This window comes from Colobus angolensis, unplaced genomic scaffold, assembly GCF_000951035.1.
Source record: "Colobus angolensis palliatus isolate OR3802 unplaced genomic scaffold, Cang.pa_1.0 Scaffold75, whole genome shotgun sequence".
NCBI lineage: Eukaryota > Metazoa > Chordata > Mammalia > Primates > Cercopithecidae > Colobus > Colobus angolensis.
This window is the reverse complement of record NW_012121265.1, coordinates 3,971,436-3,988,958: the sequence shown is the minus strand read 5'-3', so window position 1 is coordinate 3,988,958 and position 17,523 is coordinate 3,971,436. Positions and strand designations below refer to the sequence as shown.

The following is a 17,523-nucleotide window of genomic DNA, read 5'->3' as shown; positions in this document are numbered from 1 at the left end:
TGGTACCAGTACCATGCTGTTTTGGTTACTGTAGCCTTGTAGTATAGTTTGAAGTCAGGTAGCGTGACGCCTCCAGCTTTGTCCTTTTGATATTTTCCCCCTTTATGGGCTGTCTTTTCACTTTGTTGAGAGTGTCCTCTGCAGAATGCACAAAATTTTTAATTTTGATATAGTTTAATTTATCTATTTTTTCTTTTGTTGCCTGTGCTTTTGTGTCATATACAATAAATCATTGCTAGATCCAATGTCATGAAGCTTTTCCTCTATATTTTCGCTTAAGAGTTTTAAAGTTTTAGTTCTTAGGTTTAGGTTTTTGTTGCATTTTGAGTTAATTGTGTCTGATGTAAGGGTCCATTTTCATTCCTTTGCATGTGGATAGCCAGTTTCCCCAACGTCATTTGTTTTAAAAAAACTGCCTTTTTCCCATTAAATGGTCTTGGCACCCTAGCTGAAAGTCATTTGACCATATATATGAGGGTCTTTTTTTTTCTGGACTCTCTATTTTATTCTATTGATCTATATGTCTGTCTTTATGCCAGTACCATACTATTTTGATTACCGTAGCTTTTTAAATAAGTTTTGAAGTTAAGAAGTGTAATACTTCCTACTTTGTTTTTATTTTTCAAGATTGTTTTGGCTATTCAGGGCCCCTTGAAAGTCTATATGAATTTTAGGGTTGAGTTTTCGATTCCTGCAAAAATGTTGGGGTTTTGACAGGGATTGTATTGACATTAGTTATTTTTATGTATTTGTGGGATTCATAAATCTAGCATGATTAAAATGACAGGACATTAATTGGTTTTCATTTTGAATCAATAAAAATTCATGTATTTTGTGGCCTTTGGCTAGGCCGTCTAAATATGAATTTATATGTTTTCTGTGCTGTTGTAAAAAAAATTGGAAAGCATGGGAGCAGTATAAAGAACAAACTACCACCTGTTTATCCACGCATTTGTGTGTTGTAAAAGTAAAATAAAAATATTTCTATGTATGAAAACATACACATACATTTTTTGTCCTGTTTTATTTTTTCTTTATTTCCCTTTACTGAGATATAATTGATATACCATACAATTCACTCATTTAAAGTGTACAGTTCAGTGATTTTTAGTATATTCAGAGTTGTGCAACTATTTGTTGCATATTTGTGTAAGATTGCAGAGTTGTGTAATCACTTTTAGAATATTTTCACCACTTCACAAAGAAACTTTGTACCCTTTAGGTATCACCGCAGACTTCCTTATATCTTCCCTAGCCTTAAGCAGTCACAAAGCTACTTTCTTTCTCTATATATTGGTCTATGCTTGGACATTTCATATAAATGAAGTCATATACTATATATTTTATGATTACCATATTTCACTTAGCATAATTTCAAGGTTTATCCATGTTGTAGAATGTATCAATACTTCTTCATTCCTTTTTATGCCTAAATAATACTACATTGTATGGATATATAACATGTTTATTTATTGGTTGGGGACGTTTGAGTTGTTTCCACCTTTTGGCTATTATGAATAATGCTACTAGCAACATTTCTGTGTAAGATTTTGTCTGGACGTATGTTTTCATTTCTTTTGGGTATATACATAGGGGTGGACTTACTGGGTCAAATTAACTTTTTGAAGAACTGACAGAATGTTTCCCAAAGTTGCTGCATCATTTTACATTCCCACCAGCCATATATGAAGGTTTCTATTTCTATACATCCTTGCCAACACTTAATAGTATCTTCTTTTTTGATTATTGCCATCCTAGTGGGGTGAGGTGTTATCTCATTGTGGTTTTGATTTGTATTTCCCTGTTAACTAATGATGTTTGGGCATCTTTTTGTGTGCTTTTTGGCCATTTGTATATTGTCTTTGGAGAAATGTCTATTCAAGTCCTTTGCTCATTTTAAAATTCGGTTGTCTTTTTATTATTGAGTTGTAAGAATTCTTTATATGTTCTAGATGCAAGCCATTATCAGGTATATAATTTGCAAATATTTTCACCCATTTCGTGTGCTGTTTTCACTTTCTTGGTGTTATCTCTTTAAACACAAAAAATTGGACTTTATTTTGATAAAGTCCAATTTAGCTTTTTTTCCTTTTATTGCTTGTGTTTTGGTGTCACATTTAATAATTCACTGCCAAATCTCAGGTCATAAAGACTTAACCCAATTTTTTTTCTTTTAAGAGTTTTATAGCTTTGATTCTTGCATTTAGTTGTTTGACCTATTTTGAGTTAAGTTTTGTATATAGTATGCAGTAAGGGTGCAAGTTCTTTTTTTTTTTTTTTTTTTTTTTTGCGTCTGACTCTTCAGTTCTAGCACCATTTGTTCACAAGACCTGTTTTTTTATCTTTGAATAGTCTTGGTACTCGTGTCAAAAATCAATTGGCCTTAGATGTATGGGTTTATTTCTGGAGTCTCACTTCTATTCCATTGATTTATCCCAGTACCACTCTGTCTTGATTACTTTTTTTTTTTTGAGACAGAGTCTTGCTCTATCACCCAGGTTAGAGTGTAGTGGTGTAATCTCGGCTTACTGCAACCTCCGCCTCCTGGGTTCAAGCGATTATCCTGCCTCAGCCTCCTGAGTAGCTGGGATTATAGGTGCCTGCCACCACGCCCAGCTAATTTTTTTGTAGTTTTAGTAGAGATAGGGTTTCACCATGTTGGCCAGGCTGGTTTTGAACTCCTGACCTCAAGTGATCCACTTGCCTCAGACTTTCAAAGCGCTGGGATTATAGTCGTGAGCCATCATGCCCAGCCTATCTTGATTACTTTTGCTTTGCAGTAAGTTTTTGAGAAGTGTGAGTACTCCAGTTTTGTTCTTTTACAAGAATGTTCTGATGTTCTGCATCCCTTGCAATTTCATATGAATTTTGGAATCAGTTTGTCAGTTTCTACAAAGAAGCCAGCTGAGATTTTGATAGGGATTGTGTTGAATCTGAGATCAATTTGGAGAGTATTATCTTAACAATGTTAAGTCTTCAGACCCATAAACATGGGATGTCTTTTCATTTATTTATATCTTTTAAAAATTTATTTAAACAATAGTTTTGTAATTTTCAGAGTATAAGTTTTAGACTTCCTTTATTAAATTTATTCATAAATATTTTATTCTTTTGGATACTGTTGTCTGTAATTATTTTCCCAATTTCATTTTTGGATTGTTCATTGCAAGTGTATGGAAATGGAATTTACTTTTTGTGCATTGATCTTATGTTCTGTAATATTGCTGATTCATTTATTAGCTCTAAGTGTTTTTTTTTTTTTAATTTTTAAGGACTTTTCTATGTACAAGATCAGATCATCTGCAAATAGAAATATTTTACTTCTTCTTTCCAAGCTGGATGTCTTTATTTAGTTTTTGCTCTAGCTGGAACATCCAGTATAAAGTTGAATATAAGTGGCAAAAGCAGGCATGCTTGTCTTGTTCCTGACCTTAGGGAAATGTATCTAGTCTTTCATTGTTAGGTATAATGTTAGCTGTGGGTTTCCTTAAATATCTTTTGTCAGGTTGGAAAATTTTTTTTCTATTTCTAATTTGTTGAAATAATGATAATTTACACAATTTATGTACCATTTATTTCCATCATATACATTTGAAATAATTTGTATAATTTAAAAGTTCTACAAGGATTTACCAAAGGTGAACTGAAGGCACGTGGTGTCTGTCCATAGCCATTAGAAATGGTAACAGAGGTGTACTCCATGTGAGGCACAAATGTGATATGCCTTTTTGGTGAAGAGCACTTGATGAAAACAGTGCATAACTGAGAATAGCACAAAGCAGTACAAGGAGATGGTAAAATTCAAACGTAACCGCTGGGGACTCAGATGATTCAAATATTGAAAAGACTATGAGTAACATTAATCAGCAACTTAGTTTGTTACTCTTCAGTTATATGGGAGGAGTACATTATTCTTTGTTATAGGACTACCTCACCCATAAATTTTAAGTTCTTGATTAGCTTATTGTGTTTTCCATTCTTAAAGCAGTAGTTTACTGTTCTCTTCCTGTATGATAATTAAAAATATACTTAATTGAGTATATAATGTAATAGTTAAAAAATATATTTTAAAGTAGCTTTTTGAAAGCTTTGCTCTTTCCCCCCTTTTTGTATATAAAAGCATTAGTTGTCGTTATTCATGTGTTCTTATTACTTTTTACAAATAAGAACAATGCCTTATGCATGTTGTGAGCAATTACTAAAATTTTATGTAAATTTAACCTTTATTTTTAATTAATATGTGTTAAGATGTAACATTATTTTGTCTATTAATATATGTATTTTAATTTACAGGAAAACATCTTTATGTATGGAGGCAGAATTGAAACAAATGATGGCAATGTCACAGATGAATTGTGGGTTTTTAACATACATAGTCAGTCATGGAGTACAAAAACTCCTACTGTTCTTGGACATGGTCAGCAGTATGCTGTGGAGGGACATTCAGCACATATTATGGAGCTGGATAGTAGAGATGTTGTCATGATCATAATATTTGGATATTCTGCAATATATGGTTATACAAGCAGCATACAGGAATACCATATCTGTGAGTTACTTAAAAATTGTAATTTCTTTATTGATTGGGAATGTTTTTCTCTTTAATAAAATCTTCATATTAATTTAGTCAAAATGGTGAGTTATTTGAGATTGAAATTATAAGCTGAGAATTGGTAATTTTTAATATAAACTTTTTTGATTATGTTAGATTTTGTTCTTTAATGTTTAAGGTTACCTTTCTAACCAAATGAGGGGAAATATTACATAATAGCCTCATTTTCTAAGATTTGTGAATTTTTAAAAAAATATGTAAAATTCCAGTAGGTGGTGCTATTTCTTTGGATTTTATTTATGAACCAAGCAATGAAACTATCCCAATCTCTTTACTATGCATTGCATGATTTCAGGATTTTTCATTTTTAGCATTCTATTTCTAATCTTACTGCTATATCTTTATGTATGTATTACTTCTTTAAAGTCAGCTTCTCAAGGCTAGTCTGCTGGCTTCCACAAGAGATTATTATCTGTTATGTGAAGGTGAAGGTGACTAGGGCAATCTGCATGTGAGTTTCTGTATTATACCTTTACTCCTTTTTGTTTTTCTGGTACTTCATTTTTTTGAATTATTTATAACATGTTTTAAAACAGTGGTAACCTTTTTTATTGTTTTTAGTTTGTTTACAAATATATACCCCATGGTGGTTATTCAGATTCAAGAAAATAATTCTTTTCTGGCTCTGGCCAGTATTATGAACTCAAATTCTTGGCTCTTTTATGTATGGACAACTATATGTACAACTATTTAGAGTCCTTGTGCAGACTTAATGAGAAAACTCATTTCCTGACCGAGACTCCCCTTCAAAATATTCCACTGTTTCCCTTGCAGTCCTTTCAAGTGATGGCTGTTTTGGTTTACATATTCTCAGTACAGCTGGGTTGAAGGTGGGTTACATATCTCCTTTTCTTCTTATTGCCATTTTCACTCTATTCTCAATTCCTCCTCCTTTAAATTGCCTGGCTTTGACTCTTACATCATCAGAATATAACACCTGTTACTTCACCTTCCTGCACTCATCTTTTGCTCTCAGATGGCTGTGTTTTATTTCTTGACGAATTTAGCTTCTGGCTTATTGTCACTGTGTCCAGAATACATAAGGCAGGTATTTTTAATGTTGTAAATATGCACTTAAGTACTTCTCCTACCTGGCCTTTCAATTTCTTGATCTACCAAAGATTTTGTTTTCCATCCTCCTTGAGTCACTCTCTCCATTGTTACGTTCTAGACCTTGTTATTCCAGTACAATGAGTCCATAATTTCCATTTGAAATATCTTACTTTTCAAGTATCACTGATCTCTCCAGCTTACTATTTCTAGTGACCACACTCTGACAATTCTTTGACCTTACCAGAGCCTGTAGTCTGTTGAGACTATCAGTTTTTCCACTCTCTCACTCTTTTTTGTCCACATTTCTAACCCTACCTTTTTTATCCGTACTTCTAACCCTACCCATACTTCTAAACCTACCCAGCTTAAAATTTCGTACTTACCATTCTCAAGTTTTTTTTAAAAAATGATGTCTGATACTTACTTAGCTGTAAGTTTATAATTACTCATGTCAAGTTGGTCCTTAATGACATCTGAAACTTTTGCCAGTCTAGCTTAGTCTCTCTCCCAGCTCTCCTGGATGACTATTTCATACCTTTTCCTCTCTCCTCAAGTTTCAGACACTTCCTTTTCTATCATCACTCTCAATTGATGACCTTAGTTCTTATTTTACTGAGAAAATAGAAGTAATCAGAGGAGAATGGCTATTGATGGGAACACGTTGGAGGGTAATGGTTAATAAGCAATGCTACGTTGAATACGCTTGCTTACATACATTATTGTCATAACAAACTCATGATAATGTTGAGGCAGACGTGTGGCTGAGTTATTCCAACTTTTGAATCAGTTAACAGATGTTCTATGTAGAAAGACAATTTTCTGATTTTGCTATTAATTTTTGGTTTTATAGTGCTCAGGAAATGTTGTTGGTATTATTTCTACTTTTAAAATTTATTGAAATTTTCTTTGTGGCTTAGTTTTCATAAATATTTGATAGGCACTTGAGAAGAAGATAAATCCAATAATATCAAGGTATGGAGTTTGATATTGTTTATTTATAATATTGACTTTAGTGATTATATTGTTAGGCCTTCTATTACTGACTTAGTATTTTTTGTTCTTGATCTATCTTGCTGTGAAAATTGAAGTAAAATTTTAAAGTGTTAGTCTATTTTTCCTATTTCTTCTTATATATTCTGGAATTTATGTTTTATAGAAGTTGCTATCACAGATATTAATAACTGTTATGTGTTTATTGTAAATTGTATTACTTAATATTATAATGATTTGTTAATGTTTTCTTGACCTGAATTCTACCTCATCCATTATTAATATTGCCATTGTTTTTTTTTTTTTGGTCAGTCTTTTCCTAGTATACCTTTGCTCATCCCTTTATGGTTATGATTGTTTAGTGTCTTAGAATCACTTTTAAAAAAAATGCATTTCTTGCATACAAGAGAGAGTTGAATTTTGCTTTGTGATTCCTTTTTTTGTAAATTTTCTGTGCATGTCTTATATTTTCAAAAGTCATTCTTGCCTTTTTTGTTGGTTTGTTTTTAATTATACCTCTTCACACGTTTAGGGCTCCCCTTCCCCTTACTTTGTTTTATTTTTTTGTGGGATGGGTATGGTAAGTTTTGAGATTTGCTTCTGTTAGTTTCCTCTATGCTACTTGTTTCTCATCACCCTTTCAGCAATTTTGTGGCTGCTTCTGTTTAGCTCTTTTGGTTGCACTTGATGTTTGTACATTCATACCTAATCTGGACTTTATGAGGAATTTTTTTTTTTTACCCTCATAATTTCTCTGGAAATGTAATTTTCTTTTCCTTTCACTTCATCCGCTTTACCCGTGTTTTCCTTTTGTTTTCTATTTCTTTTTCCAGGGAGGATGGGGGAGATTCAGAACTAAACTGTCACCATGTTTGTCCTTGAAACACAGGTTTTGACTTTTGAAATTTTAAAATGAGTAAAATGTAGTCTAAAGTTAAGCAATACTCTTATTCTTTGATCAGCCTCCAATTTATAGGATACTGTTTTCCACTGTTTTATTTTTGTTTTGTTTCAAGCACGATTATATAATAATAATTATATCATTTTATATTATAAATAAATTAAACAGTAAGTACTACATTTATTTACAGGGGTCAGCAAAAGGCTTCTATAAAGGACCAGATAGTAAATATCTTAGGCTTTATTGGTCATACAATCTCTGTCACAACTAATTAACTCTGCCTTGTAGCATGAAAGTTGCCATAGACAATACATAAACAAATGGGCATGGTTATGTTCAATAAAAATTTATTTACAAAAACAGGTGGTGGGCTAGATTTAGCCTTTGGGCCTTACTTTGCTTACACCTGCTCTTAAGAGAGAGAGAGTATGCTTCTAGGGCCCTAGCAACGCTGATCCAACTTAAATTAAAATTTGGCATATAATCTTTTTTTGGACATTATATATAGGGAAAATTCATGCCCCAAAGTAGCGTGATATCTAGTAAATGGCCCAAAGTTCCCAGGGGGAGCAGTTGTTTTGTTTATGTGGAACCAAGGCTGAAATAGATGCTATCTGTCTGCCTCCACGGAGCATATTTTTAAAAACTCACTTTTTCATTGAGGATGTACATCTTCAAGGATCTTGACTTTATATAGATACTCTCTAATCTTATACCTACATGGGCCCACCTTCAATGTTGGCCATTAAAATGGAATCTCTAGGCCACCTGATTAGTATATGTCATCCTTACTGAATATAGTTTATAATTCACAGTTTGCCGAATATATTTCATGTGCTTCATAGTTTCCTTTATTGAATGTTCGTCCCATTCAGCCATCAGACGTAATGGTGGTTATGCTTTCCGAGGGTGGCCAGGAAAGCACGATGGGTTTATTCTGATCAACTATTAGTGATAAATATTGATATAGGTTGTTAGCTGATATATTCATCTGCTGGTAGATTTTTGTTTGATTTGGGATAATCTGATTATAGAATGCCAATTCTGTTTTAGATAATCTAAACATATTTTTATATTGAGTTTCTTTTGGCTTATTCTACAACCAAAATACTGTGTCTAAATAAATTTATCAGTAGGGTATTTTTGGCTTGATTTTTGTCTTACTAACTGTATTACTTGTCAGGCATACTTAAGAATGTAGTGTAAGATGAAAATGGGAAGAATACATTATTGATGAGTTTTGTAAGAATAATAGATAAACCATGAGCAGTTTAACATTCTGTGAATTATCAAAGTACAAAGCAAAACCCAACAAATTTTTTGTAAAATTATTTCTTAGTAGAAAAATTAATATATTACTTTACTTATCCCTAATGCATTTTGAATTTGCTGCTTGCATGTTGAAAGTATGTGGTGTCATAAGATAATCTATAGTACTTTCAAAGAAAAGAGTACAAAAGGATGGGTAAATGTAGTTTAAAGATGCTATCAGAATAATTAAGTTCACTATAGAAAAGTGCTACTTTAGGGAATGATCCTATATTAAGTAGGGCTGCTTTGAATATAAGGAGGGGGTGATTTATTATCTTAGTTATAAAGTAAATGCTTGTTATCTCCACAGAGACTAGTTTTTTGTGTTTTTCCTTTTTTTTTTGAACTACTATGCTGTGATGCTAGTTTAGCCTCTTCTTCCTGACTGATTTTAATGGTATCAGCTACCCAAATGCAGGTTGGATTTACTTTAAATATCCTTACATGTTTGAAGTTTCTAGAAAATTAAGAACCTAAATGTTTTTGTATTAAAAAACAGATTATCTTTTTAACTAGTATTGTGGGGAAGGTAACTGAAAAATAAGCCAAAAATATAGCAGGATAATTCATGAATACAGGGTATTTTACTAGATTAAAAATTTACTCTGAAATATATTCTGATGAAGGATATTGATTTCACCATAATGTAGACATTTTAAAAAGAGATAAACTTTCACTTAACATACCTCAAAATGATCACTTACTCAACTTTTAATAACATTGCAAATAATTGTGAGGTATTGCGGGTTCTGTACCAGTACTGTGAAATCTCCTTGGAGATTTTGTCATAATCTGATCTAGAACAAAGAAACCATCTAATTTACTTATCTTTAATTATGTTAGTTTGAGCATTATGCATTAACATTAAAATAATCTAAGATACTAGAGAATACTTTCTAACTGTTGAGACTATAGATATCTATAGCTGTTTATGGCATTGACATCACTGTTTCATGTTTTTTAGGGTATCTATTGGGCTCAGAAGTACCTCCAAACATTGGATTGAGTTTGTGGCTTATAGGAGTACATTTCTGGTTCTATTTGATTCTAGGAACATGCAGTAATGGATATCAGCAAATGGTGCATCGGGCATTTAGCGTTACCTTTGCAGGACTTATTTCTAGCACAGGGATACGTATAATAAACATAATAAGCATGCATATGATTTGTTGGTAGATGATACGTTTTTTAGAAATAGAGCAAGGTAAGGCAGTTGAAACTACTGGGGGTGGGAGGTGGCTACATTTTAAAATAGGAAGGCCAGGATAGGCCTGAATGAGAAAGTGAATTTTGAGTAAAGACTTAAAGGAATGAAGGAGTTTGCTGTGTAGATATCTGGGAGAATGGTGTTCCTTGGAAGTGGGAACAGCTAGTAGAAAGACTGTAAGGTGAGAACATGTATGGCATGTTTAAGGGATAATACGAAGTCTAGAGAAGAGTGAGAGCAGGAGAATAAAACTTAAGCGATGAGATTAGAAAAGTAATAAGGAGCTAGATCACCAGGTTTTTGTATGACCTTTATCTTTCATCTGAGTGAAATGGGGAAACACTGCAAGATTTTGATCAGAGCAAATGAGATAATTTTTATGTGAATTGTTTTGGCTGCATGTTGTAAATAAACTTTATGGAAGAAAGAACAGGAAGAGGATAGTTAGGAAGTTGTTAACAGTAATCTGGTCCAAAAATGATGGTGATAATTAGTTGATTTGTTTGATTTTTTAAAAAAGTAGAGCCAGTAGTGTTTGCTGAGGGTTTAGATGTAGAGTGTGAGGTAAAAGAGAGAAACGAAGGGTGATTGCAAAATTTTTGGCCTGAGCAGCTGGAAAGATGAAATTGCCATCAACTGATATGTAGAAGATTGTGAAGTAGGTTTGGGGCGAAGGTGTTTTGAAGATGAGAAGTTGAGTTTGGACATGTTGTACGTGAGACAGCCACTAGATGTCAAAGAGAAAATGTCAAGCAGACAGTTGGATATATATGCTGCTATAGGTGCTCTTTTTTTTTTTTAAATTTATATTCTTTTTCTAAGAAGTTTTAGAGCAGGAATTCTGCTGTATAGCTCCTTGTGTGTATACTTTCTAGTGAAGTACCATATTCTTACTGGAGTCCTAGAGAGAACAATTTGGGCTGAAGGTGTAAATTTGGGAGTTCTTGGGAGTTCTTAAAGCCAAGAGACTAGATCAGATCACTAATGAAGTGGTTGTAGATAAAAAGGAGAATAAAAGGATTGAGCTATAGGGTCCCCGAATAATAAGAGGTAGGGGAGAAAAGGAAGATAAGCAAGGAACAGTACGGTGAAGTGTAAGCCAAGTGCAGAAAGAGTATGAAGTGGGAAAGTTATCAACGGAGCCACATTCTGCTGATGCTTCAAGTACAATGATTACTAAGGACTGATCATTGAATTTAGCACTGTACAGTCATTGGTGATCTTGACAGGAACAGTTTCGGTGTATTGGTGGGGTGAAAGTCTCACAATATTGGATTTAATAGGGAATGAGAGGAGTAGAAGTGGAAATGATGAGTGGAGCCAGCTCTTTCAAGGAAATGTGTTTGAAAAGGAAAGCACAAAGTGAGCAGAAACTGTCAAGAAATGTAGGATCCTTTTTAGCTTGGATTTTTACAGAAGCAGACAATGAGACAAGGATTTCAGTGAAAGAATTTTATTTGGGAAAGTGTAGGTAACACTGTTAGGGGAGTTGAGAAGTGATACAACGATGAGAAGGCAGCCATTTAAGGGTCTAGGCTATAATTGACACATAATCTCTGAAATTTTCTTCTTTAACTATTAACCCTGTCAGTTGATGTGTCCCATGGACTATGTCTCCAAAACCCACCCATTCTTAGTAGAGAACCCACACATTTTTAGTAGAAATGGGGTTTTTCCATGCCTGTCTCGCACTCCTGAGCTCAAGTGATCTGCCTGTTTCGACATCCCAAAGTTCTAAGATTACAAAGTACTGTGTCATCCAGTGTGGCTTGATTAATATGAAAATGTTTATAGAGGTAAGACAACAGAATACTTAAGAAAATAGCTTGTGTGAAGCATACACAAATAAATCTGGAAGGGAGCTGTGCTTTTTTTTTTTTTTTTTTTTTGAGACAGAGTTTGACTCTGTCACAGGGGCTGGAATGCAGTGGCACGATCTCAGCTCACTGCGAGTCTGACTCTGTCACAGGGGCTGGAATGCAGTGGCACGATCTCAGCTCACTGCGAGTCTGACTCTGTCACAGGGGCTGGAATGCAGTGGCACAATCTCAGCTCACTGCAGCCTCTGCCTCCTGGGTTCAAGTGATCCTCCCATCTCAGCCTCCCAAGTGGTTGGGATTATAGGCATGCACCACTACACCCAGCTAATTTTTGTATTTTTAGTAGAGATGGGGTTTCGCCATGCCTGTCCCAACTCCTGAGCTGAAGTGATGTGCCTGCTTTGACCTCCCAAAGTGCTGGGAGTACAGGCATGAGCCACTGTGCCTGGCCAAGGAAGGGAACTTTTTTTTTTTTTTTTTTTTTGAGATGGAGTCTCGCTCTGTCGCCCAGGCTGGAGTGCAGTGGCTGGATCTCAGCTCACGGCAAGCTCCGCCTCCCGGGTTTACGCCATTCTCCTGCCTCAGCCTCCCAAGTAGCTGGGACTACAGGCGCCCGCCACCTCGCCCGGCTAGTTTTTTGTATTTTTTAGTAGAGACGGGGTTTCACCGTGTTAGCCAGGATGGTCTCGATCTCCTGACCTCGTGATCCGCCCGTCTCGGCCTCCCAAAGTGCTGGGAGTACAGGCATGAGCCACCGCGCCCGGCCCGGAAGGGAACTTTTTTGTGAGAGCATCCTAGAATACAGCTTCTAAAAGAGATGTCGGGTTGTCAAGTGCTTAGGTGTGGCAGTGACAACAAGATTTATGTTCAAAATTTTCGGAAAAATCCAGAAAATGTATAATGAAGGAATCAGCTTGCAGTAAAGGTTCCACATGCTTTTGTTTGTCACAGAGTGGAAGTGGCCTTCATAATTGTATAGTGATGAAAAGACTTGTTAATCCACAGCTTTATTTCCTGCATTTTTCATTTTCTGGAAGTTGTTTTATTTTCCTCTAAGCTCCAGTGTCCTTTTGTTTTTAAATGAATATGACATGTTACAGTTTGAGTATGTCCCCTCCAAAATTCATGTTGAAACCTAATCCCCAGTGTGGTAGTATTAAGAGGTGGGGCTTTTTGGGATGTGATTAAGTCAGAATGACTCTGCTGTCATGAATGGATTAGTGCCTTACAAAAAGTGCTGGAGGGAGCTAGCTGGGTCCTTTTTGCCTTCCATCCTTCCGTCATGTGAGGACACAGCATTCTTCCCCTCTGGAGGACATAGCAAACAAGGCACCATCTTGAAGCAGAGCGTAGCTCTCAGCAGACACCAAATCTGCCAGCACCTTGATTTTGAAATTCCTAGTTTCCGGACTGTTAGAAATAAATTTCCATTGTTTATTAATTACATATATGCTGTTTTATATGGGTACTCTTTTTTTTTCTAAAAAAATTTATATTCTTTTTCTAAGAAGTTTTAGAGCAGGAATTCTGCAACATACCTCCTGTGTGTATACTTTCTAGTAAAGGGCCATATATTAAATGCTTGATAAATATTTGTGGATGAATAAATAGGGTTTTCAGCATACTTTCCTTAAAAGTGTGAATCTGTGTTTCTTGACTTTGTTTTTAGTATATTAACCAACTTATTTAAATTGTGTACTATACATAATTATTATTCTCCTTCTAGTGGTGACTCATAACATGCTGTGCTTGATGTTATCCATTTGTCACTCCACATCCACCTTTTATTTTTTTCCATCCTGTTTCCATGCCCTCTGGCTTCCAGGTAGGCTGAGCCAGTGATGGTAGATCTGATGGTAGGAGATGAGTGGGGCTGAGGTATTTTATTCCACCAACTTTCTCCCTGCTGGATAACCTTGGGTTAGTTGTGTTGCTCTATTGAAGGCTGAACTGTCAGGTGTCTTCATATAGCTATTCTCTAGGAATTCTGGAAACACTCCCTCCTCTTGCTTTTTTAAGGCCAATGGGTGGTAAAGGCTTCCTGTTATGGTAGGTCTCAGGATATTGCCCTGGTCATACCTTTATAAATAGCCTTTTATTAGATACTTTATAATATAAGTATCATATATAAAGTATACTTTATACTTTTATTAGATACTTTATTTTGAGCACATTATTTATTTCCTGTCAGAACCCTGGCTGATACGGTAGCTACTATTGACTTTTTAGAGATTCAAATATAACTTTTGACCAAAATGATCCTTAATATGTTCTTATTCTGGAAACTGAGAGGAAGAAGTGTCTTGTGAGAGGATTTCACACTTTATTAGTGGAGAAAAATGTTGGCAGAAGTATAAACATTTCAGAATAGCATGGAATTAGGTCCTTCACTCCATTTCTACTATGCTTATTCTTGAATTTTTAAATTTTAATATCACATGGTCATCTTTAATGTTGCATTTTCTCTTAATGCTAAAGATTGATATATTTATCATCTTTCAAAAGTAGCTGTTCTAATTTTTTAATACGCAGCACCCTTATTTATGTATGTCTTCCTATTTATTAAAGAAAATATTTTTGTTGTATATTCTTTTAAATTTCTTTTTGAATTATGCTAACTCAGACTCAACTTTTTTTGTTATTATGCTGTCAACCTAGAAGTAATTGTATCTTACTAGCAAAATACCCCCGAAGTGTATTTGATGGGAGGATATTTATTTTTTAAAAAGCCCATTTGCTGTATTCCTTTCAGTTTTCTCTTTAAAATCATGTTCATTTAAAAAATATGTTGAATTTTTTGTTTTCAACTTTCCATTATTCTGAAATCCAGAAATTCTTATTGTATATTTGTTTTTAAAAATAGCTTTATTACATATACATGCACATATCATCTGGTTTGCTTATATTTGACCTTTATAAAAAGGTCATATTTATGCCATTTTCTCAGGCTTTCTTTGATTTTGTTTACCACAATTATTACCAAGATTCATCCATGTCATTGTATATTGCTGCAGTTAACTTCTTTATATTTAGTATTTTATTCATTGTATAACTCTACCACAATTTATTTACCCATTTCCTTGCTTTTGAGCTTTTGGGTTTGGTACCTGGTAAAATATACCCACCATAGCCATTTTGAGACATATCCTGATAAACTATTACATTTTAAGAGATGAAGAAAAGAATCCTTAGGATTTTCCAGCAGAAAGATGAAATATCTTACAAGCAAGAGATTAGACAGGTATCAGATTTTTCAAAAGCAACATACAGATCAAAGCAACCATGGAACAAAATTTTCAAGAGACTTAAGAAAGTATAGACCAAGGGTTTTATGTCTTGCCAAATTGTACCTCAGGTGTCAAGGCTATCAAAAATAATTTTGAACATAGAAAAACTCAGTTAATACTGTATGTGTGTGCCCTTACCTGAGAAATTTATATACTAGGGTAGAGGTGTGCAGATGTTTTTAGGTAAAGGTTCAGATAGTAAGTAATTTAGGCTTTGTACCCTACTAAATTCTGTTGACTCTGTTGTCACTACTCAGTTCTTCCATTGAAACTGTATACAAACAGTATAAATTGCATAAAAGGGTGAGTGTGACTATGTCCAATAAAACCTGATTTACAAAAGCAATTGGTGGAGTTAATGGGCTGTAATTTTCCAATCCCTGTCCTGGAGAATGAGCTTCATCTAATGAACAGATAAATGGGAACACTTCAGGTAAAATATTGTTGGAAAACATTTCACATACTTAATTTTAGAGCTAAGACTATATGGGTAGACAACGAAGTGTGCAAATGTTACACGTTCTGTCCAAGTAGAAACAATGCAGTTAAAAATGAGAGAAGGGAGAGGAAAGGGGAAATCAGAGATAAGAACATCGACAGCTGCATATGTAATAGATAGTAATCAAAAGATGCCATTTAACACTTCGTATTCCATCAAGGTCTATTGGACCCAATTTTAGTTTTTAGTTTGTTTTCTGAGCAGGCCTACCTATTTGTGAAGACTATTATTTTATACATTTTATTTTTTCTTAGAAGTCTTTCAAAGAACAAAGAGAACATTTACTTGTTAAAAAAATCAGAATAAAATATTCTATCTGTAATTACCAGATGGGTCTGTTGCATTCTTTTAAAAATCTAAGATACACTGTAGAATTTAAATGTTGTTATTTTCTATGTTCTGAAGCATTTTGCTATTTATCATTTTAGGAACTAATTCATTGCTTATCAGTTATTTACAACTATGCTAAAAATTAACAATAAAACAGAAGCTTTTTAGAAAGATGGATGCCACAGTGAAAAAACTGTCATCCTTTAGTTGTATTATTGTAGTACCCAAAGTATTTTATTACCTTTAAAGAAGGCATACAAGAAGACAAAGTACCATCATTGTAGCCCACTTTTATTTTTTGTTGAACACAGTTGAGAATTTAGAATTTTTCATTTTCTGCCCATACTAGTAAAAAGTTGAAAGATCTTTCACAGTTATTACACAAAGAAGAAGATGAATGCAGAGAGACAAATAGCAATGCAAAGAGACAGATAGCACACTGTAAACTCTGGTGATAGTGTAATTGATCATTTACTTAAATCTCAGACTGTGGATCTTCAGGAAATGGTATCCTAAATGAATTTTTTCAAATTCAAAGATTCAATGAGTGAACAATATGGTTTTATTTTTTATTATGTTTATATCCCCCAACACTTCTTTAATACAAAGAGGTTTGTTATATTTAAATTCGTTTTGGAATCTGCAAAAGGTAGTTTTTGACTGACACTTTTTTATTGTGTAAATTACTTATAACATGATGTGATAAAGCAACTAAAAGGAACCATTGAACCATGATAAATGCTGATGACTATTGTTCTAGGTATACTGAGGATTAAAACTGACAGAACAGATAATAAAATTAGGTAAGAAAGACGAGAATTAAGGGCATTATGAAAGGTATATACACAAAAGAAAACACTGTAACAAAGATATAAACGTTCTTACATACCAAAAGAAATAAGCAAGTATCAAATAGGAAAAAAACTCAGAAAAATGCGTTATAATACACATAGTAATTGTAACATAAAATTCTGTGACAGAATTGAGATTCACCATAATATCAGTACATGGGAATGGGATTAACTTGCTTATTAAAACAAAACATTTCAACTTGCTGCATAAAACAAAACACAAATCTCTGCATTATTTAGGAGACATTTATAACATATTATTCAGAAACGATGAAAATAAAGGGACAGATAAAGATTTCATAGGTGAATGATTACAAGAAGACAGTAGGGAATATCGAAACATTATACGAGACAAGAATACCTTATAATTACTAAAACCCACAATTCACCAAATTGATATCATATATATTAGAAGAATTTACCTATATACCAGACAACCCAGCAACCACCTATAGAAAACAGAAACCACAGGCAGTGAAGAGAACTCTACAGGTCCGTCATTATTGTCAATACATGACAAGGTAAAAATAAGAAAATACCTAAAAAAATCTAAACAATGTAACTAATAAAGTTGAAGGATGTATATCGAACAATACAGCCTGATTATAGAGAATGTTATCTTCCCAAGTACACATGGAAAACCCACAAAAATTGACTGACTA

The 17,523-nt window shown here is 33.9% G+C and overlaps 1 protein-coding gene across 1 annotated transcript in view; it reads left to right on the top strand.

The window, feature by feature from the left end:
- ATRNL1 (attractin-like 1) overlaps positions 1-17,523 on the top strand; it is an 834,587-nt gene that overhangs the window by 65,397 nt on the left and 751,667 nt on the right. Inside the window, exon 8 of the mRNA XM_011927827.1 lies at positions 4,294-4,549. Coding sequence (XP_011783217.1) covers positions 4,294-4,549 — 256 coding nt within the window. The remainder of the gene's footprint in view (positions 1-4,293; positions 4,550-17,523) is intronic.